The sequence below is a fragment of the Geotrypetes seraphini genome, chromosome 9 (genome assembly GCF_902459505.1).
Source record: "Geotrypetes seraphini chromosome 9, aGeoSer1.1, whole genome shotgun sequence".
In the NCBI taxonomy this organism is placed as follows: domain Eukaryota; kingdom Metazoa; phylum Chordata; class Amphibia; order Gymnophiona; family Dermophiidae; genus Geotrypetes; species Geotrypetes seraphini.
The window spans coordinates 84,727,967-84,751,249 of record NC_047092.1 but is presented as its reverse complement, the minus strand read 5'-3'; the positions used below and the strand labels follow the sequence as shown (position 1 = coordinate 84,751,249).

At 45.7% G+C, this 23,283-nt stretch overlaps 1 protein-coding gene across 1 annotated transcript in view; it reads left to right on the top strand.

The window, feature by feature from the left end:
• Positions 1-23,283, top strand: part of DHRS7C (dehydrogenase/reductase 7C) — a 151,631-nt gene that overhangs the window by 111,655 nt on the left and 16,693 nt on the right. Inside the window, exon 6 of the mRNA XM_033959314.1 lies at positions 9,687-9,842. Within this exon, the coding sequence (XP_033815205.1) occupies positions 9,687-9,842 (156 nt within the window). The remainder of the gene's footprint in view (positions 1-9,686; positions 9,843-23,283) is intronic.

Genomic DNA, 23,283 nt, shown 5'->3' with positions numbered 1-23,283 from the left:
CCTTTCTTTCTCTTTCTCTCTCCATGCCCCCTTTCTGACTCCCTGTTCCCCCTTTCTTTCTGTTTTCCTTCTTTCTTTGTCTCCTTGCCCCCCTTATTTGTATCTCCCTGCCTGCCCCCTTTCTTTCTTTCTTTCTCCCTGCCCTCCCCCAAGCCACTAGGTTTGCCACCGTTGCCATCAGGGAACAGGCCCTCAAGCCACTAGGTTTGCTGCCACCACCGCAATCGGGGAACAGGTCCCCAAGCCACCGCCAACCCAAGCTCTCCCTGTAGAAGCATCGCGCTGACCAACATTCCGCTCCCCAACGCCAATTCTGACGTTGGAGAGGAATTCCAGGCCAGCCAGGCAGCGATTGGCTGGCCCAGAACTTCCTCTCCAATGTCAGAATTGACGTCGGGGAGCAGAATGCTGGTAGGTCCGACGCTTCTACAGGGAGGGTGGTGGGGGATGTCAGGGAGAGGAAGGCTGATCGGCCGGTAGATGGACTCAACGATTGACTCACATTGCCTTCCCGATCTACCGGTCAATCGCGATTGACGTATTGGGTACCTCTGCTTTAGGGGTTCAGGAATATGGTAATTAAAGATAATACAGCCTTGCACAAGAAAATTGAGAATACTGAGAACTTTAACCGGCGGTTAAATGTAAGGATTCTTAATTTCTTTAAGTCTTCTGGGATATCGTCTTATGATATGTTTAAACTTTATGTTGTTGAAATACTAAAGTATACCTCAGACTGTATAACCCCATTAAACAAAATGTACTATTTACCATGTAACACTAAGCAATCCCAAGAAGCTTTGAAAAGACAGAATGCCCAAATATATCAACTTGATTTACAAAATATATCAGCTATCCTGGAAGAGTCTATTTCATACACCTCTATAAGAACAACACTCCTGGCATCTTTTGTCTTCCAGCAAGACTTAGAGGTATTTATGAAGCAATACTTTTGATCCTCAAAGGATTTATTCAACGGTAAAAGGATTTGGGCCTATCAGGACATCACCAAGTCCATACAAGAAAGAAGAAAACAGTTTTTGTCATTAAGACAAGAAACTAAATCCCTGGGGGCTTTGTTTTCACTTGTTTACCCATGTAAGTGTATAGAAAAATATACTCAGGTTAAATATGTGTTTTTCCTCCTAGAGCAGCTCAAGGCTTTTTTGGAACTAAAAAGAATTGCCTCAAATTGACTGAGTGAAAAAGTAAATGAGCAGAATTCAGTGTTATGCTTGTTCCTCAATTTGTTTGCCTTATTGTTTAAACTATCTTCTCAGTTTTTCGGTTTAAACTCCCCTAAATTTTTGGTGGTCTAAGAAAGGATTAAATATTATTCTTGCTTTCTTTCTATATATGAAATAACATTATACCTACTGTATTTCTGTAACAAGATGTTTATTTTTCTTATAAAATATGTTGAAATTATAAATAAATTTTAAAAAATGAAAGCTCCATTTGGATTCTCCACCTTTCATTTCTCAGGCTTTGGTCCTGGATCGTTCTCCTGTGCCCTTTTTTCCATTCAGTCCACAGCTCCTTGGTCTGGTTTCAGAACAATGTGATACCCCGGTAAGCTCTTTCTGACCTTCTAAAGCTATGACTATGCTTTATCACCTGGATCCTGATTTGTGGCAGTTTTGAACAGCCTGAGGTAGATTCCACTGTGGGGCTTGTTATCCAGCACGCAGCCCTCCCTAGTGATGGGGGAGTGTAGTTTAAGAACTCTCAGGATCGCAGGGTGGACTTTATATTACAAAACATTCTTTTCTAGCGGCATCTTCAGGTAGCCAAGCGACAGTGGTAGCTTCCTTTATGGCACGTGCCTTTCATTCTGCATCCTCCGTGGAGATGTATGCCTGTCCTCCAATGGTGATGGTTGGTGTGGATTAGGGGTCGGGTTCCCTTTATGATCTCATTCGAGTTCTTAGTATATTTTCAACTGGTGCAGTGTCAGCGCACCAGACTCTTTGGATTGTCTTTGGACTAGGGCCACTGCCTCAAGGATTCACCTTAGGTGGATGTCTTTTTTTCAAGGACCAACTTCTTGTGGGTATAGGTCTGGATGACCTCTACTCAGGTGTTGCTGAGTGCCACCTTAAGTCTCTCCCTATGAACATGTTTTGCTGGACGTCGGGATGAGGTTGTAGTACTCTTTGTTCCTCCCACAGGTGTTGTCAGGGATACTCAGGTTTTTCCTTGTAGAGACATTCCCAGGGCTATGCCACATTCCAACGGTTCTGATTCCAGGCTTCCTAAAGTTCCTGTGCAGTGACTGCATCTAAAAAGCCCTAATAGTGCCAGGGGTTGGGCGTGGTTTCCTCATCGTAGGCTGACTTCTCAGTTATGCCAGGCTATTCTGAATGGGAAAAGCTTAGCTTCAGTTTAAGTTCCCCCGACCTTGATAAAGTCAAGCGAAACACGTCGGGACGGGGAATCATTCAATACAAAGCTAAGTTATGAACTTATTATCAACTTATTAATCAATTTATTTATAAACAATTTATTGTACTGGTTTTCTAAAAATGAAATGAAGAGAACTTTAGGAAAAGTTATTGGTTTTCTAAAAATGAAACAGATAAAACCTTAGGAAAAATAAACCAAAATATCTAAAATGCTGTACTGGGAATGATGAAGACCCATACCACCCTGAGTTTATTAACCCGGGTGGAAATCTGAACTCCCTTATAGTATTATGCATTGTGATTTGAAAGAAAAGAAGTTAGTGCATTAACAGTTTTGTTTGAATTTACTACAAATTTATTTTGACTGTATCAACAGTATTACTGAAAGATGGCTCTCATGATGGATGCCAGCCTGTTGGGTTGGGATGCTCACTGCGGGGCATGTTCCATTCAGGGGCAGTAGACTCCTCGTCAGAAACATTGTTGATCAATCATCTGGAACTCACAATTTGGCTGGTGTTACTTGTTCTCCAGCCCATTCTAGTATGAAAAGTAGTTCATGTCTTCTTCGACAACGCCACGTCGGTGGCATACATAAATCATCAAGGGGGCCCGAGAAGTGCTCCCTTAGGCCAGGAAGCTTGCATGCTGTTTTGTTCAGCAGCAGCTCTTCTTCTGTCACTCTCAGTGGTCCACGTGGCCGGCGTCGACAGCATTTGGTCAGATTTCCTCAGCCCACAGATTCTGGACCGGGGAGAATGGTCCCTCTTGCAGAAGGCATTCAGTCTGATTGTTCAGTCTGAGGACAGCCTCAGCTGGACTTGATGGTTTCAGCAGATAACTCAAAGGCCAGGCACTTTTTCAGTCGAAGAACACAATGCGGAAACCTAGGGCTGGATGCTTTGGTGCAGCCCTGGTAGGTTCATGAGCTCCTGTAAGTGATTGTTGCAGGTTTCCGGGTCTCGCTGCATGTGTGTCAGGTAGAAACCAACATTTCAGCCATCATGCTGTGGCTTTCTTCATGGTATGCTCTGAAGTCTGCAGTATGACTTTGGAAATAGTGAATTCACGTGATTGGGAAAAGGGCAGTCCACCAATTTGAATTTTAGCGGGAAAGTCAGTTGGTCAAAAATTTGAATTTTGTTGTGAAAGTCCATAGAATAGAAAAGTCTCTGGTAAGTTTAAAGATGTTCTTCCCATGGAGCTGCGAGACCCGGAAACCTGCAACAAGCACAATGCCAGCTGTGGAAACCCTGCGAGAACATCTTTAAACCTACCAGAGACTTTTCCATTCTATGGACTTTCACAATGAAATTCAAATTTCTGACCAACTGACTTTCCCGCCAAAATTCAAATTGGTGGACTATCCTGTTCCCAGGTCAGTGAACTCACTATTTCCATGATGATCTCTTGGAAAATTCCTACCTGTTAAAGAAACCACTGTGGTCAAGAGGAAAAATGCCTCAGATTCCCGTATGCCGCCGACAGAGTAACTTTGCAGGCAATACTAGAAAGGGCAATCACCTCATAGGCAAAAAAACCACCTCATAAAGTTCCCACGTTAAATCAGTTCTTCAGTCAGTTATTCATTGCATGCTTAAATGTAATGATTCTGCTGAAACTTATTAATATTTGCAAAACCAGGGAACATTACTTATCTTGATGTTGTCCTCTGTTCAAAAGAACCTTATATTCAAAGTTCTTGACTTGATCTCTGCCTTGTCAATGGTCTGCCACTTCCAAAGGCAAGCCCATGTTTTACTCCAAGCTGCGTCAGGGCATGGGACCCAGGACCTTTAAACAAAACAAACAGGAATGAGTCAAAAAAACAAAAATTTCCAGTTCAACAAAAAAAATCTCATCACAAAAGCTCTATCCCAGTGTAGAGATGCTTACACGTGGCAACAACCTCCATGCTCAAAAGTAGCAAAGATGGCTGTACGTCAGAATGGCCTCTGTTAAAATCTGTAATGACACAAGGGTTATCCCATTTCACCCACTCAAATATCAAGCTTATCCATGCTGCTGGCTGTTCTGTGTTATTAAAAGAAAATGCACATGATCCAACATGCTCACAAGAAATGCCCACAAAAACTGCTCATAAACAAAATGCTCACAAACTTACTTCAGAAAACTTCCAATGCATCCAAGGCAGTGGCGTACCAAGGGGGGGTGGTCTGCCCCAGGTGCAGCCTTAGGGGGGTGCACAGCCAGCCCGGTCCCTATCGCGCTCCCACCCTCCCAGTGAGAGAAGCAAACCACCCTCCAGTAACGTCGGCTGCTTCGCAGCTTTCTCCTCCCTCTGCCGCGTCACTGATGACGTCATCAGTGACGCTTCACCGGCAGGAGAAAGCTGCGAAGCAGCCGACGCTACTGGAAGGAGGTTTTCTGCTGTCGCTGGGAGGGTCGGAAAGGTTCACTGAGGGGGGAGAGATAGGAGGGTCAGCGGGGGTTCGGCTGGGAGGGGAGAGAAGCGGTCTGCTTCGGTCTGCCTCGGTGCTCCATTACCTTCTTCAGGCAGCAGCAGCTTTTACAATTCATTGCTGTTGCCGGCTTCAGGCCTTCCTCTCTGCCGGGTCCTGCCTACTTCCTGTTTTCATGAAGACAGGACCCGACAGAGAGGAAGGCCTGAAGCGGGCAACAGCAGTGAATTTTGAATGCTGCTGCTGCCCGATGAAGTTCAGGACATCAGGCCTTGGGTGACAGAAGGAGAAAAGGGAGGAGAGAATTGGGGAGAGAATTGGGGAGAGTGTGGCTGTACCCAACTAGAGGGAATGAAAGGAGATGCCAGGGCTTGGAGGGAAGAAGATACGCCAGGGCATGGAGGGAAAGAGGAAGGTATGCCAGATCAAGGGGAAAGGAAGGAGGAGATGTCAGAGCATGGAGGGGGAGAGAGAGATGGAAGAAAAGGAAAGGAGAGAAATGCTGGGAATCAGGGAAGGGATGATGCCAGACCGTGAGGTGGGAAGGAAAGAAAGGAGAAGAGAGAGATGCCAGAGCATAGGGGAGGGGGTGGTGACAGAGAGAGAAAAACAGAGAGGTGACAGAGTTGAAATCAATCATGTACAAAGGAGAGAAGGGGCACGGGATAAATAGTTTATGGAAGGAGCATAGAAAGAGAGAAGATGCCATATGGAAGAGAGAGAGAAAGGGTGCACACAGGATAGAAAGAGCACAGAGGGCAGTGAATGGAAGGGGTGAGATAGAGGGTGAACAGTAGATGGAAGGGGTAGAGAGAGGGAAACAGACACTGAATGGAAGTATGGGGGAGAGGACGGACAGCTGCTGAATGGAAGTGTGAGGGAAAGGGGGAGCAGATGCTGGAAGGAAGTGGGGAAGAGAAAGAAAAAAAGGGCACATGCAGGATTGAGGGAAGAGGATAGAGTTAGTTACTGGAAGGGGTGAGGGAAAGAGGTGGCAAGCTATAGGTAGACACAGTGAAAGGGAAATTGAGGACTAAATAGTAAAAAAGAATTTAGACAGAGGCAGGAAATAAATTGAGAAGGAAGACCAGGGAAAAACAGGAGGAAGGGAGCAGAGAGAGAGAGATGCCAAAGCAGGGGGGAAGGAGAGGAGATAGATACCAGACCAATGGGGGTAAAAGGAGAGATGGAAGGGGGAGGCATACTGTTTCTGGAAGGGGCATAGAAGGAGAGAAGATGCCATATAGGGGCAGAGAGATGGCAGACAGTGGATGGAAGGAAGAGAGTAACAAGAAGATGAGGAAAGCAGAAACCAGAGAAGACAAAGGTAGAACAAAAATTTTCTATTTATTTATTGCTTTAGGAGACGTGTCACTGTTTCTGTGGTATTGCATTGTATGCAGAGTCCAGCTTCTTGCTGGTTCAATTTAACCTTTGTCTATGTATTTCTATTTTATCCCCCCTTTTACAAAACTGTGGAGCGTTTTTTAGCACCAGCCGTGGTGGTAGCAGCTCTGATGCTCAGAATTCTATGAACATCAGAGCTGTTACCACCATGGCTAAAATCCACACTACAGTTTTATAAAAGGGGGAGGGGTAAGTTTCTGATGACATTCCATACTAGGCGAAGGTGTTTTCTGTGTTCTGTGTGTTCGAAAGACATGGTTTTTTGTTAGGATTGATTACAGGATTGATCTGTACTAGTCTGGCTTGTTTAGTTTTACAATGGGCGTATTGATGTTGTACTTCTCACCGCAGTATGTAAGATGCTGCCTTTTCCTAGGTACTCATGTGTGACGTGTGGCTTGTTACTAAAAATCATGTTTAAAAATCATGGGGAGGGGGGGTGCCAAAAAATGATGGGTGTCACACAAGCCAGGTACGCCACTGATCCAAGGGCTTCAGTAATGGTCAATACCACTGACTATGTGCACTATTTCGTAGCTCAGAACACAAAAAATTACAAGAGTTTTCAGAAAAAATGGATCATATGACTTAGCAAAAATCACATCATATAAGTAAAAGTGATTTTATTTTCAATTTAGTGATTGAAAAGTTAGCTTTCAGAATTTATATCTGCTATCTATATTTTGCACTGTTAAGGAAGAAATATTTTTATTTCTATTTTTCTGGTCTGGCATCTTAGGGTTTCATTTGTGTATATTAGGACTTTTAGTTTGTGGTCCTGTATTTGCATAGAGGGGCATAATAAAAAAAAAGTCTAAGTCCCCTTTTGGCCTAACGCCTTAAACGTTGAAAGTAGAAGCAGGGAAAATGTCCATTATCAAAAAAAACATCCAAAAGGAGGGTTTTTTTTTATAATGGCCTGCCTCTATGTTCAGCTGTTTAAACGCCCAGACCACCACAATGTCTAAACTTATACCATATAATCAAACTAAAGAAAAGCCTAAGCCCCAAACGTCCAAAACAAGGGCTTTTAGGCGAAGGAGGAGCCAGTCCTTTGCCTAAAAGCTGGATTCTGTAACCGGTGTCTGTCAAAAACAACACCGGTTACAGAATCCACCCCCCCATGACATTGGGGCAAGAGGGAGCCCAAGCCCTCTTGCCCCGCGATCCCCAACCCCCACCGACGACATCAGGGCAAGAGGGAGCCCAAGCCCTCTTCCCCCGTGGCATCCCGAACTTCCCCGACTCGATGGGGCAAGAAGGAGCCCAAGCCCTCTTGCCCTGTGATCCCCAACCCCCCCGGGCCAAATACGTGGGGGCCAGCAGGGAGAAAAAGCCCTCCTGGCCTGGCGATTACTCCCCCTCCCCCACCACACGATCCGGCCAGGAGGGAGCCCAAACCCTCCTGGCCTGGCGATCTCCCCCCTCCCCCACCACATGATCCAGCCAGGAGGGAGCCCAAGCCCTCCTGGCCCGCGACCCCCTCTAGCCCCCACCCCCCACTAAAATATGGGCAAGAGGTGTCCCAGGCCCTCCTGTCCTCGATGCAACCCCCCCAAAGACCGACCCCGAACCACTGACCGGCCCACCCATCGACCCCACAACCCCCTACCTCCACCCCCCTTCCCCGTACCTCAAAAAATGTTAGCCGGATGGACGGGTGCCAAGCCTGCCCATCCGGCAGGCCAGCCAGCCCAGGAATGGGGCCGGATTGGCCCATGCGGCTCAAACTACACCCACAGGTGGGGCCTGAAGCACCTGGGCCAACCAGAATAGGCCCTGGAGCCTTAGGCTCCTCCTGTGGGTGGGGCCTTAAGCACATGGGACGGGTTGTGTCCATGTGCCTAAGGCCCTGCCCACAGGAGGAGCCTAAAGCTCCTGGGCCTACTCTGGTTGGCCCAGGCACCTAAGGCCCCACCTTTGGGCGGGGTTTGTGCCGCTTGGGCCAATCCTGACCCATTCCTGCGCTGGTTGGCCTGCCGGATGGACGGGCTAGGCACCCGTCTATCAGGCCAACATTTTTTGAGGTACGGGGAAGGGGGTGGGGTAGGGGATCGTGGGGTCGACGGGGGGCCGGTCAGTGGTTCGGGGGCGGTCCTTGGGGGGGTTGTGGTTGACGGGGGGTCTCGAGTCAGAGGGGGGCCAGTCGGGGGTTCAGGGGGTCGGTCATTGTGGGGTGGTTGCGTCGAGGGCAGGAGGGCCTGGGATCCTTCCTGCCCATATTTTAGTAGGGGGTCAGGGTTAGAGGGGGTTGCAGGCCAGGAGGCCTTGGGCTCCCTCCTGGCCGGATCGTGTGTTGGGGGAGCGGGGGGAGATCACCGGGCCAGGAGGGCTTGGGCTCCCTCCTGGCACTAACGGGTTCGGCCCGGGGGGGTTGGGAATCGCAGGGCAAGAGGGCTTGGACTTCCTCTTGCCCCATCGAGTCGGGGAAGGTTGCGGTACCATGGGGCAAGAGGGCTTGGGCTCCCTCTTGCCCCGATAGTACTTGGCGGGGCCAGGAGGGCTTGGGCTCTCTCCTGACCTGATTGGAGGGGTGGATCGCTGCAGGAGAGATGGGTTATCTCTCCTGCCGCTTTAGCGATCCCAAGTGCCGCATTTGGCGGCACTTGGTGGTATCGCTATTGCGGCAGGGGAGATGACCCATCTCTCCTGCCTTGATGGTTGCGGTGGAGGGTGGGTAGGTTGCCGGACCGATGAGCTGATCGCGCCAGCCGCCATCAGCTCAGCGGCCCCTTTTTCGGCACTTGTACCTGTTTTGACTTGGTCTAAGTCAAAACGTAGAAGTGCCGATTAGGCAACCTGTCAAATGTTTTGGTTATACGTGTTGTACGCCTAGGTGTAGGTCGGCCCACCTCCCGCCCACCGCCTGCCCTTTCCCCTCCTCTAAAAACGCCTCTTTTCTCTCTGTGTGTTTAGAGGCAGGGGAAAGGCCTAGGCTGGTTTTAGATACGTCAGCTTTGATTATGGGTACTTAGACTTTTTTTTTTATTATGAACCCCATAGGGTTTATCTGTGTTTTGAACATATGACCAAGGCCAGGTGTTCTGGTAGGAATGAATGTCATAAAGTGTTATTGGTGTCATGGCCCCAAGTAGGAAGACATTTGTTGGCAGATTGTCCAGGTTTTGGAAAGCCCCCAAGCTCGGGGCCGCATCTCGAGGACTTCTGCGCATGCGTGGATATTGACGGCATGTGGATATATGTCGGCATGTGCATGATGTCATTGTGTTGAAATCCACGCATATGTGGAGGCCCTGCAAACCCTGCATTCATTTCTAGTAAGCATGATGTTAGTTTTGTTTACTACCTTGAACTGTATTGCTGTATTAGCCTGGAGATATTACTTCTCCATTTTATGCCACAAATCATTCTGGAATATCTGGTGCTACTGATTATTTTTTGTTTAGTTTCCAGGACCAGAGAATATAATTCTTATTTGATTTCTCCTTAGATGCTGCATCGAAGCATGCAACACAAGGATTCTTTGATTGCTTGAGAGCTGAAGTTGCAGAGTTTGAAGTTGCTGTCAGCATTGTGAATCCAACATTCATTCGATCTTATCGCCTGCAATCAAAACCTGGAAACTGGGAAGCCTCTATCTGGAAATGTAAGATATTGTTGGGGTTAACCAGGCAGGAAAGGCTCCTATCCAGTTTAAACCCCACTGAGGTGGCCATGTCCAGATATTCAGCAGCCCTTAACTGGAGATTGTCACTGAATATCTCCTCTTACTGCCAAAGAATTAACCATCTAAATGGCTGTGCAACTTTAACTGCCAAGATAACTGGCACTGATCTCAATATTTGCTGGTATCTAGTTAACTTCTAGGTTGCCACACTAATCCAGATATTCAGTGCCAGAGGCTGGACATAACCCAGCATTAAATATCTGGGCTAATTTAGTCCACAGCTTTAAGTGACTTACAAGCTACTTACTGCTGAGGGTGCAATATTGGGCCCATTATTATTAGTGAGGTTGACTATCTCTCAACTTGAATCAGTTCATTCCAGTTCAAAGTTTTGCTTTGGGAAAGAAGTGTAATAAGTATGTCTTCTTTTTTTTGCTATTTCAGGCAGATATTACTCTCCCTCTTTAAATAAATACTATGTGGTATATTTTTTAAGCATTTTCTAGTGCAAAAGGCATATGAGTCTTAAACCAGTGAGTTATTCATCTCTCTTTGCAAGTTATATAAAAGGAATTATCTACATTTTTTCTCTCTCTCAGCTGTGCCTCCTGCCTCAAAGGGTTGTGCTGTAGCTTCTCAGTTTTTTCCTTCTACATACTAGTTGGAAGGTGTCTTTCTGATCTGCTTCCAAAACTACGTTGTGCAGGCTACCTTCCAAAGGACAAATGCTGCTTAGCAAAGGGCTGGATTATCTTATGGCCAGTATGGCAGTTCATCGTCCTAAGTCTTTGCCAGACAGTAGACCACATGCCTCAGTGGGGAAAGTCATGGTTTTTTTGTCACTTCTTAGTGAGGTCCTTTGCTCAGAGATTGTTCCACAGCTCATGGCAGGGCTTTCAAGGCTCCAAGCAAGCTCAAACCTCAGGTTCCCACCCAGCAGCAGCCTCCAGGAAGTCCCAATTATGTCAGCCTGGTTTCAGAACTCCCACGAATAGGAGAGAGATTGTCAGCTCACTGGGAGTCCTAGGCAAGGATTAGCTCAGACCCCTGGGGACCAGACATCATTCAAGAGAGCTTCAATCTTGAATTCTTTTGTCCTCTATTGGACTTATTTGTAGACTCTCTAACCTGACCTCCAGAGAAAGCGGCCAAAGTCTGAGCAATGATAAAACGGCTCATGGATATACAACTGTAGAATCCGTAGTGACCAAGGAATCAACGCATAGGCAGACACTCTATATACTTTATTGTGACCAGGAAAGACTCAGACATCTGGAGATCAAACCTGATTCTGAGCTCAGTCAATGCAGCATTGAAAGTATTCCTATTCCAGATGGAGGCCATGTGTTCGATCATAGCTTCAGTAGTTCTAGGGGAATTTCTAGTTCCCATGGATCTAACAAATGCTTACTTGCGTATTCCTTTATTTCTAGTTCACAGGAAATTACTAAGATTCCATGTGCTGGAGAGGCATCTCCAATTCTCAGCACTTCCATTCGGTCTGTCAATGGCACCTCACACTTTTACCAAGGTGCTAGTAGTTGCAGCAGCATACCTGCACAAGGCAGGGTTCCAGCTGCATCCATGTTAGGACAATTGGCTGATCAGAACTTCATCCAAAGCCAATGATGAGAAAGCAGTGGCAACAGTTGCCTAACTGCTAGAGGATCTGGGTTGGATCATCAGTGCAGATGACCCATCTGAAGCCGACACTATCTCTAGGGTTCATGGGGATCTGTTTCAACATGATAGAAGGCTGTGTTTATCTTCTAGAGCCACACAAACTGAAGTTAAGATACCAGATATTGGAGATCCTGGCAAGGTAAGCTCCTATGGCTTGGTACTGATCTGTAGGTGCTGGTGTCGATAATAGCAACTATAGAGATTCTTCTTTAGGCAAAATCTTATCTATGTCCTCTCCAGCACATGCTAGTGTCCCTCTGGTCACCATAGACAGATTCTTTCCAAATGCCGCTAACATGGATGGTGGAGGCGCATCACAGTTTGAGTTGGTGGCTCCAGCCGGAGTTGGTGTCCAAAGACTTGACTTTACACATATCAATCATCTTGGGTTATCCTAGTGGAAGATGCCAGTCTTTAAGGCTGGGGGGGGGGTTCATTTTGAGGGTCATCTCATTCATGGCAGATGGTTGCCCTCTTGGAGGAAAGAGTCTATCAACAGACTGGAGCTGCAGGCCATCGTCTTGCGCTTTAGTCATTGGAGAATACTCTAGAACAGTGTTCTTCAACCAGTGCCGGTCCACAGGGCCAGCACGTGCATCAGGCCCAAAACAGTGTTCTTCAATCACCAGTCCACGGTGCGATCGATGTGGCGTTATCTTTGAGCCAGCTCCCTCTTTCTAACTGATTCAGTGCACAAAGCCACGGGCAGTGGCTCCTACGGGCATCATCCGCCTGAACCGGAAGCCTTCTCTCTGACATTGCAATGTCGGAGGGAAGGCTTCCAGATGAGGCACGGGACGTGCAAGGTGCAATTAATACTATTATGGGGGGCGGGGTCTGGAGTGGAGATTGGGTAGAAATGGGCGGGGTCTGGCCCACAACTTAGTCTTGTGTTCTCCAACCACCAGTCCACAGACCGATGCCGGTCCACAGAATATTTTATTTCTGCCGGTCCATAGGTGTAAAAAGGTTGAACCCTTGTACACAAAGATCAAACAGGATTCATCAAACAAAGATACATAGGAGATAATTTACGCTTATTTCACCATATCAATGCTCACGCCAAAACACTGTCGGATCCTGTGATTGGTCTAGCCATTGATGCTGAGAATGCATTTGACCGAGTGGAGTGGCCATTCTTATTCCGAGTACTGAAATGGTACAATTTTGGTCCTTTCTTCACAGATTGGATAGAAACACTATATAGACAACCCACAGCTCGTATTCTGATTAACAACTCTCTCTCCAACAAATTCCCCCTTCAAAGAGGCACCCGTCAAGGCTGTTCCCTTTCACCATTGTTATTTGACTTAGCGTTGGAACCTCTCTTGTCAGCTATCCGACAATGTCCCCTAATTAAGGGTATCCCCTCGTCCAGTCGAGACATTAAATTAGCAGCCTATGCTGACGATGTCCTTCTCTTTCTCAGAGATCCTCTTGTCTCCTTGCCCCATCTTATCAACATTGTTTCTCAATACTCTCAACTCTCTGGATATTCTGTTAATTGGGAGAAATCAGAGATCTTTCCTCTCAATGACCATATCTCCTCCTCAGATCTGGCTCAATTTCCCTTTTCATGGTCACAGGGATCTGTGAAATATTTAGGGGTCCTAATTCATAAAGATCCAGTACACGCCCAGGATCTGAACATATCCAAAATCAAAAATTTAGTTTCAAACACTACAACTCGCTGGTCCCCACTTTATTTGTCATGGTGGGGTAGAATAGCCTCCATTAAAATGACTTTAGCCCCGCAAATTAATTACACCCTTTCCATGCTTCCTTTCCTATGCCAGAAAAAATTATTTCATTGGCTCAATATGAAAATCTCTGAATTTATTTGGAACAAGAAAAAACCCCGTATTGCTCTCGCCAAGCTGAAGGCCTCTAAGATTAATGGCGGACTAAATTTACCAGATTTTTATTATTATTATATCGCATCTTTAGCCAAATATGGAGCTTATTGGATCGTTGATTCTAATCCTCAAGATCAACCAGCATGGTTTGAAATGGAACACTTTTTATGTGCACCACTGCACGTTTCCTGCTTCCTTACAGTGTCAGTACCTAGACACTTGAGAAAGTATTCCTTGTTGAGTGCAACGCAGCATGCTTTTCATCTTCTAGATGCAACAGCTGAGATCTCTATTAGTGAAAGCCCGCTCATGTCCCTTTGGAATAACCCTAAAATTCAAAATAAAGGTAGATCCCTCTCATGGAAGAGGTGGCAACGGGCGGGTGTCAAGTTTGCTCATCAATTGATCTCCTCCACCTCATTCGTTCCTTTTGATATTTTTTGTTCTGCATATTCACTTCCATCCTCTATACATTCCCAATGGCTCATGCTTACTGGAATACTATCTAAGGTACATATGCGCCCTGACTTTATGACCTCAATCCACACTGTTCACCACTGGTCTACTCTGGCCTTAATGAAGGGTAGAGCGATATCTCTTTTTTATAGTATTCTAAGGGATCACTCTTTCACTTTTTCACCTCAATCAATGAACCAATGGGACTCGATTCTACAGACTACGCTTTCTGATATAGATTGGGAACTTTTCTGGTCCTCCACAAACCGTCCTCTCCTATCTTCCAGAGTCTCGCAATCAATGTTCTTCGTTATGTGGAATGCAGTATGGACCCCATATCGCATGTGGAAAGCGAAGCTAAAACAAGACTCCACCTGCTGGAACTGTTTGAAAGAATCTGGAACTCTCGATCACATGCTTTTTCATTGCACTATAGTTCACTCCTTCTGGATTCGTATTTGGGACACTATAAAATCTATTACTAAGTGTTCAGAAGAGATTTCCATGGACATTGTAATTCTTCGTTCTCAACACCCTTGTTTCGCACAAACAAACTGCCCACCTAAACTCATTGATGCCATGTTTGTAACAGCTCTTATGCATATTCTGAAAAATTGGAAATCATCCTCGCTACTTGACTACACCTTTTGGTGGAACTCTCTGAGCATGTATCACAAATTTGAATCTTATGCATATGAGAAAAACATGATTTCTCGACTCTCCACAAACATGGTGCGAAATAAATCACCTTGGTCATTCTTAGATTCATTTGTTCATTCTAACCAGTAGACACTTCTGCCTCTCTATCTCTATCTATCTATCTCTCTTTTTTTCTTTTTCTCCCTCTTTCTTTCCCTCTCTCTTATTTCACTCTCCCTGCTTTTCTGCCTTTCATATATCTTCTATTAGCAGTTACACATACCCTAGATTCTTTTTATTAATCTGGTTGTATGTAAATGATTGTAGATATGGACTTTTTCTACACCATTGTGTCTTATTCAGATTTTGTGTGTTTGAACTGCCTTCTGTAAATTTCTTATAATATTCAATAAAAACTAATGAACTAAAAAAAAAAAAAAAAAAAAAGGTTGAAAAACACTGCTCTAGAAGGCAAAGCAGTCCCTCCTGCCGGGAACCCTCCCACCCCCAAATATCATGGTCCACCCCCCAGGCCCTCCCCCTGGAACTCCACCTTAAATCATTAGCTGGCAGGTGGTATCCTTCCAGCCTCCATTTCGTGAATAGCGGGTCTTCCCCTTCCTGGTGCATTGTGGGATGCACCGGAGAGGGGCCTTAGGCACTGATTGGCCCAGGCGCTTAATGGCCCTCCCAGAGGAGGGTCCATAGGCACCTGGGCCAACCAGAATCTTAGGCCCCATTCGAAAGTACATTCTGGGATGCATTGGGAGTGGCCTAAGATATCAATTGGCCAGATACCTTAGGCCACCCCCAATGAAAGAGGGAGGGGGTTGCATGGTCTGCTGTACTGGCTAGAGCTAAAGGGAAAGAGATAGGTGCTGGATCTGGTCTGGGAATTGGGGGAAGGGAAAGAGGTGCCGGGCCCATGTGGTGCTGGGGGGAAGCCGCTAGAGCTGGAGGGAAGGGAGAGGTGCCAGACTCACACCTGGGTGTTGAAGGGAATGGACAGAGGTGTTAGACCCATGGGAAAGGGGGTAGAGGGAGGGAAGAGAGGAGCAGGACCTGCAGGGAGGAGGAGAGAGAAGGGAAGGGAAAGAGAAAAGCTGAATCAAGGGAATGAACGAAGAGTGAGTGAAATATTTAACATAGCAAAGGGAGGGAGGAAAAAGAGAGTGTGAGAGACACATTGGTATAAGGGAGTAAGAGAGGGGAGAAGCTGAAAATAGTGAGATATACAAAAAGAGGGAAGATGGTAAGCATGGCTGGGAGCAAGGAACCGGGATAAAAAGGGAAATACTGCATGGGGGTGGTATATGGGCACAGAGAGGTAATGCTAGACATGGGAGGGTATATGGATACAGAAAGAAGATGGCTAGACATGGGGGGGGGGTGGACATAGAGATATAGAGGAGTGATACTGTACACAGGGGGAGAGGATCATAGGATGGTGAGATGAAGGCAAGGAATGGGCAGAAAGGAAATACTAGAAAGGGATGTTTAGGAGACAGAAAAGGGAGATGCTGAATATGGGAAACAATGCATAAACAGAGATAGAAGATGGATGGTGAGCATGGAGAAAGAAGAAATGTCTAATGGTCAGAAAACCCTGACAAATGAGTTAAGAGAAGACAAAAGAAAACAGAGACTAGTGCCTGAGACCAACATGATTTGAAAAATAAAATGATGAGACAACAAAAGGTAGAAAAAATAATTTTATTTTCTATTTTGTGATTAGAATATATCAGATTTGAAATATGTATTAGAGCTGGCATTAGACATAACTGAGGACTACAAACCCCAGGACATGCTTCTTTAGCTTCCTGCTGGCTTAGGACTCTCTCTAACCAAGGGGCAGTTGCCCTAGTTGCATTCCCCTAACACTATTCCTGCCATGTGTGACTGAAGTATTTTGTTAACTTGATTTTTCTATGTAGCATTCTATAGTAATTTGGCTTGTTCAGTTTTCTCGATAGTGGAAGGGATATTTGTGAAGGGGAGGGGAGACAGGGGTTTTGGTGATCCTTGTTCTGTATTATTTGTGTTTATAAAATGACAATTGTACAAAATATTGTTTCTTTTTATACTTTAATAAAGTAAGTTAATATAAAATCATAACTATTCAAGGCTTGTGCGGATGGGAGAGGACCGAGCTCGCGGAAACAGGGACAGGGACCGAGCTCACAGGGATGTGATGGGAACCGAACTCATGGGGATGGAGCCAAATTTTTTCCCTGTGTCATTCTCTAGTAGAGAGTCCATTGAAGATGACCCTCACACTGGATGGCCTATAAAAGCAACTTCCACAGAAATGTGCAAGAAAGTTGAGGATTTAATTTTGTCAGATAGACAAATTAAGGTTTCCTGAATAGCTGTAGAAATGGGCATCTTGGCCGGTACAGTTTGGAAAATAATTCATGAAAAGTTGGGCAAGTCCAAGGTAAGTACAAGATGGGTTCAAAGAATTCTGACACCATGTGAGAAGGCCATAAGGCTCCAGTGTTGTCAGGAGAACTTGGAGGTGCTCCGTGAAAACCAAGTGAATTTTTTTTCATTGTTTGGTGACTGGAGATGAGACTTGGGTCTATCACAGAGATCCTGAGTCCAAAACAGAGTCATTTCTGTAGAAGCACAAGTCATCTCCCACCCTCAAAAAAGTCAAGACAGAAAAAGTCTGCAGGCAAAGTTATGGCAACTGTCTTCTGAGATGATGAAGGACTTTTGATTCTGGTGTTCAAGCCACACAAGACAACCATAACCAGGGAGAGTTATGCCAACATAATGATCACTTTGCAGGAATCAATCAAGGAGAAAAGATGAGAAACTCACAGCAGGAGTGTTGCTTCTTCATAACAATGAGCCAGTGCACATGTCAAGACAATCACAGGCCGCCATTCAAGAATTTCAGTAGCTGAACCATCCACCCTAAAGTCCTGACCTGGTTCCCTCAGATTATTTCCTGCTCGGAGTTTTGAAGAAATCTCTCCATGGAAAGCAGTTTTCAAATGATGAAGACGTCAAGGAAGCTCTGACATCCTGATTTGAAGGTCAAACACAAGAATTATTTTCAAAGGGGTTAAAGCCATTGTAAGAAAAGTGGATGAAATGTATGGAGCTATCAGGGGACTACATTGAACAATAAAACATTTTTTTTTTAACTTTTCTTTCCCACTGAGGTAGATAAATTATTGAACACCCCTCGTACATGCATATTTTTTAAAACACATATGTACTTGTATAGCACAAACACACACATTTCTAAAAGTAAGTGTATAAGCTTTCACAAGAGATGCCAATCTGCTTCCATAATGTGAAAAATAAGCACACAGATTTCAAAACTCTGAAGATAGATGTGAAGTCTCAAGACCACTATTATAAATACAAGGGCAAATCAAAAATTAAAGGCAATTATTTAATTACGCAATAACTGGAACAAAGCTAGTGAAATGCAACATATGGACTCATACATTGCTTGTTAGATAGTTCATCCACTCACAATAATAGTGCTCAGCCTTTAGTCGTGTAGCAGCCATGAGGTCAGAAACATGGACGCTCCATTGCAAAATTGCACCATTGAAGAACGTGCAGTAGTGCGCTTTCTTTGAGCAGAGGGAGTGAAACCTGTTGAAATTCACCGTTGGATATTGGCTCAGTATGGAAATAGCATCATGAATCAACAAAAGGTTTATGAGTTGGTAAAAAGGTTTAAAGCGGGAAGAACAGGTATAACCGATGAAGGTCGTTCTTGTCGCCCATGAACATCACACACATTGACAGGGTGGATGCCAGCTATGGATCTGCATTTGCCATAATGCATGATGACTTGAGATACAGGAAAATTTGTGCACGATGGGTTCCCAAACAGCTTACTGATATGCACAAGCAACAGCATGTGGAGATAGCAACCTAGTTCCTGAAATAGTATGAAGGAAATCCGAGTATTCTGGAGAGAATTGTCACTGACGACGAGACATGGGTGTATCACTGTAACCAATGAGCAAAAGACAGCATGATAAAGTAAAGGAAGCAGAGTTCACCTGGCTTTGGGAGCAGCCAAAAAACATATTCTCTGCAGGAATGCAGAAGCTAGTTGAATGATACAACAAATGTGTCATCTTATATGGGGACTATGTGGAAAAGTGATATGTTCAGTTGCTCACAGTTACTTCTTTTAGAACCATTAAATGTATTTTGCCTATACTTTTTGATTTACCCTTGTATATTTTATACATCAGTTCCTGTAGTCTATTAAAAAACAGAGTACACAAATTGACGCATGGTGCCCAAAGTTGCACACGCAGTTGTAGAACAGAGTAATATGTGTGTACATATTAAAATAAAAATTGGCTATTAATTGGACTTAGCCAATTATTGGCTATAATCAGAGTTAATTGGCACGATTTGCAGATGCACATTCTATTACCCTTAGTTGCTATTCTATAACTTGGGTGTGTAATTTCAAGCATGTGTATCTTCAAAAGGGGTGTTAACGTGAAAGAGCATGGGCAGGTCAAGGCTGTGCCCAGAATATGAAGGCATAGGTTACAGAATACCTGCATTTATGCATGCATATGGCAAACTTAGCACCTGCATTTACAGCAGCCTTTCTGGTGGCATAAGTGGAGGTGCCTAAATGGGCTCGTGTAAATTGCAGACTTAGTCAGTATTCTATAATAGTATGTACATACTTTCCATTATAGAATTTCCGCTTAAGGTGCACTTTCCTGGCACCCAAGTCAAACACCCTATACAGAATCTACCCCTAAATCATAGTGCGTGATGGAAGCATCATCTGTGATTTTTTTTTTTTTGGGGGGGGGAGGATGATATTGCAAAATAAAAAAAAAAATCAATATTTTTATATCTTTAATTTTTTATATTTATAAATTAACAGATACTAATTCTATTTAGGTTGAGCTTCATCTCTAAAACAGTTTTTGAGCAGAACTGACTGGTTTGAACTTATAATGGTTTATATGTTTGAAGAAGTTGTTTGTTCTACTAGAACTAGATGAATAACTTTGTTATGGGACATTAGTGTTCCTTTACAATGATGGCAAGCCCTTCTCAGCAAACTTTGAACTGGGTGTGGACCACAAAATGTGAGTGGTCTGCCCTTCTGAAGGGGAAGCTATAAAGGGTGGGATAGTGGAGTAATAATAAAGGATTAGTCCACTAGGACATTAAGGGCCTGATTCTTTAAAAGACATCTAACTCCTAAACTTCATTCAGCATGGCTGTCAATCAACCACTAGGTGTCATTTATACCTCTTAACTTCATCTTAGGCCCTCTCATTCTGGAGTTTCCTTTCAACTAAAAGAGACTCACCTCATGCGCATATATTGCCATGTAGGTATTTAAACTATCATATTTCCTGATTTTTTTTCAATTACAATAACTTAGGTCAATTAAACATCTGGTAACTACAGGTGCATTGTGCATTGTTATTCATGCTCTAGTGATTACTAATTTGGACTAAGAACATAAGACTAGCCTTTCTGGGTCAGATCAATGGTCCATCAAGCCCAGTAGCCCATTCTCACGGTGGCCAATCCAGGTCACTAGTATCTGGCCAAAACCCAAGGAGTAGCAATATTCCATGCTACCGATCCAGGGCAAGCAGTGGCTTCCCCAATGTCTTTCTCACTAACAGACTGTAGACATTTCCTCCAGGAAATATTCCAAACCTTTCTTAAAACCAGCTACGCTATCTGCTCTTACCACAACCTCTGGCAAGGGATTCTAGAGCTTAACTCTTCTCTGAGTGAAAAAATATTCCCTCCTATTGGTTTTAAAAGTATTTCCCTGTAATTTCATTGAGTGTTCCCTAGTCTTTGTAATTTTTGACAGAGTGAAAAATCGATCTACTTGTACTTGTTCTACTCCACTCAGGATTTTGTAGACTTCAATCATATTTCCCCTCAGGGCATGTGTGACAAGTAGATCCGAAGGCTTCAGCTGGTACAAAATACTGCTGTGAAGTTGCTATTGGACAACCATAAGTTTGACCATGTGACACCTTTTTTTCAGCTGGAACACTAGTTGCCAGTTATATTTCAGTTCAAAAAAAAGATTTTGGTATTAGACCTCCCACCTCCATAATAATAGTACTAAATGTAATGCCATTTTTTCCATTAATTTTTCATATATACACATACAATATAATCTTATTAAGAATACATAATGGTTAACCACAAAATTAAACTATACTATATGGGGTTAATAATAATAATAAAAAATGTCTAAAAAGTATCCTAAATGGCTACTTGGACGATCAAAAAGCCTGGTTTTTAGACGTATCTAAAAACAGCTTAGGCCTTTCCCCTGCCTCTAAACGCACAGAGAGAAAAGCGGTGTGTTTAGAGGAGGGGAAAGGGCGGGCGGTGGGCGGGAGGTGTGCCGACCTACACCTAGGTGTACAACACCTATAACCAAAACAGTTTAGTCGGCACTTAGACCTGTATGACAGACGAAAGAAAACCAGGTCTAAGTGCCAAAAAAGGGGCCACTGAGCTGAGCTGAGCCATCAGTTCAGCGGCCCGGCAACCTAACCATCGCGGCAGGAGAGATGCCTCATCTCCCCTACCACGATGCCATCACTCTTCTACCCGAACTGCTGCGACCCGCGGCAGTTCGGTTAGAGGAGTGATGGCATCGCGGTAGGGGAGATGAGGCATCTCTCCTGCTGCGATGCATCACTCACCCCCCACACACAACATCGGAGCAAGAGGGAGCCCAAGCCCTCTTGCCCCAGGCACCCACGGCACCCCCGACATATCAGGGCAAGAGGGAGCCCAAGCCCTCTTGCCCCGCCGACTCTCTGACACCCCAACATGATCGGGGCAAGAGGGAGCCCAAGCCCTCTTGCCCTGCTGCAACCGTGACCCCCCCGACTCGATTGGACCAGGAGGGAGCCCAAGCCCACCTGGCTCAGGCGACCCCCTACCCCCACCCCCCACTACATTACGGGCAGGAGGGATCCCAGGCCCTCCTGCCCTCGACGAACCCCCCCCCCCCAACGTCCGCCCCCCCAGAACTCCCAACCGCTCCCCCCAGCCGACTCCCCGACCCCCTCACCCCCCTTCCCCGTACCTGGTTTGAAGTTGGCCGGACAGATGGGTGCCCAAACCTGCCTGTCCGGCAGGCAGCCACCGGCAGAATGAGGCCGGTTTGGTCCAGCCATCCCAAAGGCCCGCCCACAGGCCCATGTGCCTCATGCTTCGCCCCCAGGAGGGGCCTAAGGCTCCCGGGCCTATTCTGATTGGCCCAGGTACCTTAGGCCCCACCTGTGGGCGGGCCTTTGAGATGGCTGGGCCAATCCGGCCTCATTCTGCTGGTGGCTGCCTGCCGGACAGGCGGGTTTGGGCACCCGTTTGTCCGGCCAACTTCAAACCAGGTACGGGGAAGGGTGGTGGGGGTGGGGGGTCATGGAGGTCAGCCGGGGGGTTGTGGGTCAGCCGGGGGGGCGGTCGGGGGTTCTGGGGGGGCGGACGTTGGGGAGAGGGGGTTCATTGAGGGCAGGAGGGCCTGGGATCCCTCCTGCCCGTAATGTAGTGGGAGGTGGGGGTAGGGGGTCGCCTTGGCCAGGAGGGCTTGAGCTCCATCCTGGCCCGATCGAGTCGGGGGGGTCACAGTTGCAGCAGGGCAAGAGGGCTTGGGCTCCCTCTTGCTCCGATCGTGTCGGGGGGGGGGGTCGCGGCTGCAGCAGGGCAAGAGGGCTTGGACTCCCTCTTGCCCCGATCGAGTCGGGGTGTCGGGGAGTCGGCGGGGAAAGAGGGCTTGGGCTCCCTCTTTCCCCGATATGTCGGGAGTGCCACGGTTGGCCGAGGCAAGAGGGCTTGAGCTCCCTCTTGCCCCGATATGTCGGGGGTGCCACGGTTGGCTGAGGCAAGAGGGCTTGATATCCATCTTGCCCCGATGTTGTCGGGAGGGGGGGTCGCGGTTTGCCATGGCAGGAGGGCTTGGGCACCCTCCTGCCTGGATGGTTGTGGGGAGGGATGGGATTCTGTAACCGGTATTCTTTTTGACAGACACCGGTTACAGAATCCAGCTTTTAGGCTAAGGACTGGCTCCTCCTTCGCCTAAAAGCCCTTCTGTTGGACGTTTGTGGCTTAGACATTGTTTTGTTTCATTATTGCTAAAATGTATAGACGTGGTGTGGGTGTACCTTTAGATATAGTGGAGATTGGGCGTTTAGGCAGAGGAAGGCCATAATCAAAACATGGACGTTTGTTTTGGTTATGGACACTTTTCCTGCTTCTGGGTTGAACGTTTAGGGACTTAGGTCAAAAGGGGACTTAGACGCTTTTTTTGATTATGCCCCTCCACGCTTTTCAACATTCATTTCTACCAGGACACCTGGCCTTGGGCACACATGCAGAACACAGATAACCCCTATGCAAATATAGGACCACAAACTAAACCCTAAGATGCCAGACTCTTCATGCAGTACAACACCAGAGAAAAAGAAAGAAATTAATTTCTTTCTGAACAGTGCAAAATATAGACAGCAGATATAAATTCTCAAAACTGACACATTTCAATTACTAAATTGAAAATAAAATAAATTTCCCTATCTTTGTTGTCTGGCGATTTCATTTTTCTAATCATCATTTCCAAGGTGTGGTTGTACTTTCTCAGATTACGCTGGAGTCTGTGCTCTTAACTATGTTTCCAGGGCCTTCCTATCTATTTGCTGCTTTTCTCTTCTGCTTCCCTACATCTATCTTTGGCATTAACTTTTAACATTCAACTTTCTTCTAGTTTTTCTACTTTCTTCTCAAAATCT